The sequence below is a fragment of the Microtus ochrogaster genome (genome assembly GCF_000317375.1).
Source record: "Microtus ochrogaster isolate Prairie Vole_2 chromosome 14 unlocalized genomic scaffold, MicOch1.0 chr14_random_1, whole genome shotgun sequence".
Classification (NCBI taxonomy): Eukaryota; Metazoa; Chordata; class Mammalia; order Rodentia; family Cricetidae; genus Microtus; species Microtus ochrogaster.
This window is the reverse complement of record NW_004949096.1, coordinates 19,487,644-19,493,165: the sequence shown is the minus strand read 5'-3', so window position 1 is coordinate 19,493,165 and position 5,522 is coordinate 19,487,644. Positions and strand designations below refer to the sequence as shown.

At 47.8% G+C, this 5,522-nt stretch overlaps 1 protein-coding gene across 1 annotated transcript in view; it reads right to left on the bottom strand.

Moving 5' to 3' along the window:
• The window catches only part of C14H11orf49 (chromosome 14 C11orf49 homolog), a 174,927-nt gene that overhangs the window by 23,056 nt on the left and 146,349 nt on the right, over positions 1–5,522 (bottom strand). Inside the window, exon 4 of the mRNA XM_005364164.3 lies at positions 1,868–1,952. Within this exon, the coding sequence (XP_005364221.1) occupies positions 1,868–1,952 (85 nt within the window). The remainder of the gene's footprint in view (positions 1–1,867; positions 1,953–5,522) is intronic.

Genomic DNA, 5,522 nt, shown 5'->3' with positions numbered 1-5,522 from the left:
CTCACAGAGATCCGCCTGCCTCTGCCTCCCGAGTGCTGGGATTAAAGGCGTGCGCCACCACCGCCCGGCCTGTGTACACACATGAAGGCCATGTCAGGGCCATGGGAGCTGGAGTTACAGATGTTTGTGGGGTGCTGGCTTGCTATGTGGATTCTGGGATCTGAACTCCAGTCCTCTTGCCTATGCAATGCTCCTAACTGCTGAGTCATCTAGACCAGGATTTGTGGTTTCCAAAGTATCCTATTATTTATGATCTTATAGTGCTTACACAAGTCTGATCACTTAGAAGGGTCTGGGGGAAGTGGTTGTGGCAAATGCCAAGCTGCAACTTCTATCTGTTTACTATACTACCAAGAATGGAAAAGGAAGGGCTCAGTGGTCAAGAGCATTGGCTGCTCTTTCAGAGGATCTAGGTTCAATTCCCAGGATCCACATGGTGGCTCACAGTTCCACAGGATCTGACATCCTCTTCTGCCGCTGTGGGCAGTAGGTACATAAGTGGTGCACAGGCAAAGCATCCGTATGCATAATTCTATAGACAAATAAATAAATACAAAGAAGGGAGGAGAAGACAACAGCTGTCCTGGAGTGAACGGAGCCAGGGTGACACACAGCGAGTGCTGGCAGGCAGCGCAAGTACTCAATAGGCCCACGTTAAACACCGTGCTGTGAGGGACAGGAATACATTTTATTAATGACTCTATCCTCAGTATTCATAGCAGCTACTTGCATAAAACTGGCACCCAAGAACTATTTGATGGGGCTGGAGAGATGGCTCAGTGGCTGAGAGCACTTGCTGCTCCTGTAGATCTAGTGTGGCTCCTAGCACCCACGAAGTGGCTCACAATGGCTCTAACTCCTTTTCTTACCTCCTGGTGTTCTTGCACATGTGGTGCACATAAACTCACACCGACACACACATATACACATAGAAATTAAATATTCTGTTTTGTTTTGCTTTGGAGCCAAGGTTAGCCTTGGCCTTGAACTCAAAATTTCCACCTTAGCCTCCCCTAGAGTCCTAGGAGGACCACAGGTGTGCCCCACCAGGCCAGATCCTTCTCCAGACCTTATCAGAATTCTACAAGAGGCATATTTCTTTCTTTCTTTCTTCCTTCCTTTCTTCTTTTTTCTGAGAGGGGTTTTGTTAAGTCTGGAGAGCCCCAGCCCCTGGCATTCATCCTAGCCCCCCTGGCCTGGGAGTTGCATTAGTCTGGACTCCAAATCCCAGCATGCCCACTCCCACAGGGTATTTAAGTGGGCTCCCAGAGGAGAAACACTAAAGAGATTCTGGGTTTGCATGTGCTCCCCGCTTTCCTGTCTCCCCGCCATGTGCTCGGCCACCCGAGAGCACCGTATCCAATAAGACGATGGCATTTTGATTTGGTTGGTCTGACCTAACTGGATTTCTTTGTACCGGCAGAGCCGCTGGTTTTAGGAGTTTTTCCTAACAGGTTTTTCTTTGTATCTCTGGCTGTCCTAGAACTCACTCTGTAGATCAGGCTGGCCTCAAACTCACAGAAATCTGCCTCCCTGAGTGCTGGAATTAAAGGTGTGTGCCATCACTGCCCGGCTCATATTTCTGTTCTTAAGTTCTGACTTTTTGTTTCTTTGTTTTGTCTTTTTGAGACTGGATTTCTCTATGCAACAGTTCTAGCTGTCCTGAAACTGGCTCTTACAAGCCAGGCTGGCCTTGAACCCACAGAGATCCACCTGCCTCTGCCTCCTGAGTGCTGGGACCAAAAGTCTGTGCCACCACTGCCCAACTTCTAATGCCTTTTCTGAGATACTCTGTTCTGGTTTCTCTGAGAAGCTCTGGTCCACAGAGTACAGCTGACTTGAAGACTCAGACTTGGGTCATACGTACCTGGCTGCTTTCTGAGTAAGTTCCAGTGGGAAATCTGGGCACAGTAGCTGCAGCAGACAGTGGTACTCTCTCATGGTCAGCAAGTCTGCAGCACAATGAAAAGGAGCACGTTAGGACTGCAGCTCAGGCCACTGCCCACCCTTGGTTATGTCACGGCTTTGAGGCCCAGTCTTTAGAATGCTGCTGCAGCCGGAGAAGCAAGTCAGTGTAAAATGTGGGGTTCCCAGATGGGAGCTGTTCCACCGTGACTAAAGGTCAGAACGTCAGTGTAAAATGTGGGGTTCCCAGATGGGAGCCTGTTCCACCGTGACTAAAGGTCAGAGTGTGAGCTCATTTTTACTCTTTCAAAGCTGTTGAAAAGAGGTGTGGCTACAAACAAGAAACCCTGACCTAGGGTGTGGTTACTTGGTGTCTTGGACATTAAGAAGGCTCACAGAGGTGGATCTGCTCCACCTTGACCAAAGGTCAAAGAATTCAAGCCTATTCCTGCCCCTTCATTTTAGAACAGGAGGTTTGACATAGGGAGTGGCTGCCTACAGGACTCTTGGTCTAGGGTTTATTCGCTGCATACCCTGCCCCAAACATCAGAATGCTGACTCAGGAAATAGTGACTTGATGTCTCAAGTACTGTGTCATGCCCATTGTGTGTCATGTTAAAGCAGTCTTTTGCCTTCTCCGCCCTTTTTGTATTGGGGTGTATAAGCGTATGGAAAATAAATATGGGCAGATTCAGAGTTGCCCTCTGGCACTATCCTAAGTCTCTGTTTCTTTTGTGTCTCTGTCTACTCTGCCTAGCATTTCTAATCCCCAGACTCTTACCCTGGAAGGTAACCAGAAGAGCTCCCCCGACAGTAAAAGACGGAGGTTTTTCTTTCCTATGGTGCTCTGGCTGGTCTGGAACTATGTAGACCAAGCTGGCCTCAAACTCACAGAGATCCACCTGCTTCTGCCTTCTGAGTGTTCAGATTAAAGAAGTATACCACAGCTTGCCCATGAGGTAAGATTTTAGGACTAGTAACTAGCAAGCCACCCCTGGGGGAGGCACCAGTTATAGTATTCCAACCAAAGGAGCTGTATGGGCCCAAGACCTGGCCAAGTGAAGAGAGGAAACAAGAAAGCCCTTTGTCTATCTTCCTACTCTGATGTTCCCTGACTCCAAAAGTGGGTGGATGAGTCATGCCAAGGCTGTTTGAGTCCATTCACAGTCTCTGGCATGGCAATATTTACCATTGCATGCCGAAAAAACCATCTAAAATTATCAACAGGCAGTAAGGAAAACATATTGCATGCATGGGACTGGGGTGGAGAAAGGACAAGTCAGGAGGAGCACACAGCACAGAAGCCACCCAGGACTGCCGCAGGCAGACATCTTTGGGATGCTTGCACACATATCCGGTCATCATATTGTTATAGGAAGCCAAGACAGGTCCAAGATACACAGTTGTGGCAAACAAATAATTCCTGATCTCCAGAAGCAGTGCTGTGAGAGACGAGCCAGGTGTTCTGTGGGCCAGATGTGCCAGAGAGGCGAATGGCAGCGAGGCTCACAGTGTCCTGAGAGAGGGACCACACCGATGCTTCCCCATGTGGTTGTTTGGCTGCAGCTTACACTACAGCTAAATGGCTCTGGGTCAGCCAGTCAACAGCAGTCTTCAAGAATTCCCAAGGAGCACTGGCTTTCAAACATGGATGGCCAAGCTCATGGTGAAGCAAGAGCAATGTGGCTGCAGCTATCCTAAGTGGGAGGAGGGAGCCAGAGGATCTGGCTGTACTGGGGAATGACACAGGCACTTGGGTTCTTTGGACCTAAGTTAGCCCAATGTAAAACTCCACCGGTTCCATTCCTGTGCTCTACTCACTATGTGCTACGGGAACTAGGCTGAAAATTTAAAAAAAAAAATGCACACAGGGGCCACGGGGACATCCTTGCAACAAGAGTGCCCAGAATGCCCCTTTTCTATATAATTATGAGCAATCTGTCAGGGACCCGTAGTTCCCGATCTCCCGGGAGCCTCCACTTGTAAAGCACCATGTCCACCTGTCACCCTGTGCCACTGCAAGACGGTACGCAAGCTAAGCCAGGAACCAAGCTGGAGACTTAACAACACATGCACACACAGACAGAGACACGGACATGGGGACACGGGTTACTCGTGATACAAAAAATCCAATTTTATTGTGCTCAGGGGAAGCTTATATAGGGCTTGGCCATGCCCCAGCTCTCAGGGTCTTTCAGCTGTAGATCCACCAGCCTGCCATCAGGGTCTTGTGCTCAGAGCAGCTGCAAACACAGGAAAAAACAAGCCGCTCACAGGGAATTCAGGGTTTGGGGGCCACAGCCCCCAACAGCTCCCAACAGCCCAAACCACAGGAATCCAGGTCTCCTGCCCCTGCTCATTTGCTTGATATTTTTTCTAAGAGAAAACTCCAAAACCTCTAGGGTCAAGCCTGAGTTCCAACTACTTTTTCATGACAACTCACCTTCAGGTAGGGGCACTGAGTTAAACTAACCACGGTTCCAAAGGCAGGGGCACCAAAAGAGCAGACTCAACGTTGAAGTAGGTCAGGGGATCAAGAGGGCTGTTGTGGCCTTGACCTTGGCTTCGGGGGCCTCACACTCTTTTCTCACTCATTTGACCTGGGCAGTCTGGAAGGAGGTTATATTCTTCAAGCACAGGAGTAATGGCTGCTCAGTGTCACCACTTGACAGGAGTGATGGGGGAGGAGAAAAGGCCACTGTGTTCTCCCTCCAGCACTGTGTGGAGGAGGATGCTGTCCAACAGTACTGTCTTGGAATCCTCCAGTGCTTTCTATGCTGAACTTTAACACTGTTGTTGGAAGTGTGGCCAAAGACTGCACAGGAATTAGTACACAGTCCAAGTCACCTGGACAGTCACCTTGAGGAGACATCTATGGTAACACGGTGGGAAGAAGATGTCTATGGTAACACGGTGGGAAGAAGATGTCTATGGTAACACGGTGGGAAGAAGATGTCTATGGTAACACAGTAGAAGAAAACAGGAAGGAAAGGAACCAGTCTCTACCTCCTGGTTTCCTGTGTATTTTTTTTTCTCTGTTTTTAAGGTGGTAGAGGTCAAACTTTCATATACTACACAAGTTCTCTACCACTGAGGTATACCTCTACCTCCTCATTAGGTTCCTCTGTATGTGTGTGTGTGTGTCTGTGTGTATATATGTGTGTGTGTAGGTGTCTGTATATGTGTGTATGTATGTGTGTATATGTGTGTATATATGTGTTTGTATGTATGTGTATATGTGTTTATGTGTGTCTGTGTGTATATGTATGTGTAGGTGTGTGTGTATGTATGTATGTATGTGTATGTGTGTGTATGTATGTGTGCATGTGTGTATGTATGTGTGTGCATGTGTGTGTATGTATGCGTGCGTATGTATGTGTGCATGTGTGTATGTATGTGTGTATATGTATGTATGTGTATATGTGTTTATGTGTGTCTGTGTGTATATGTATGTGTAGGTGTCTGTATATGTATGTATGTATGTGTGTGTATGCATGTATGTGTGCATGTGTATGTATGTATGTATGTGTGTATGTATGTGTGCATGTGTGTATGTGTGCATGTGTGCATGTGTGTATGTATGTGTGCATGTGTGTGAATGTATGTGTGCATGTGTG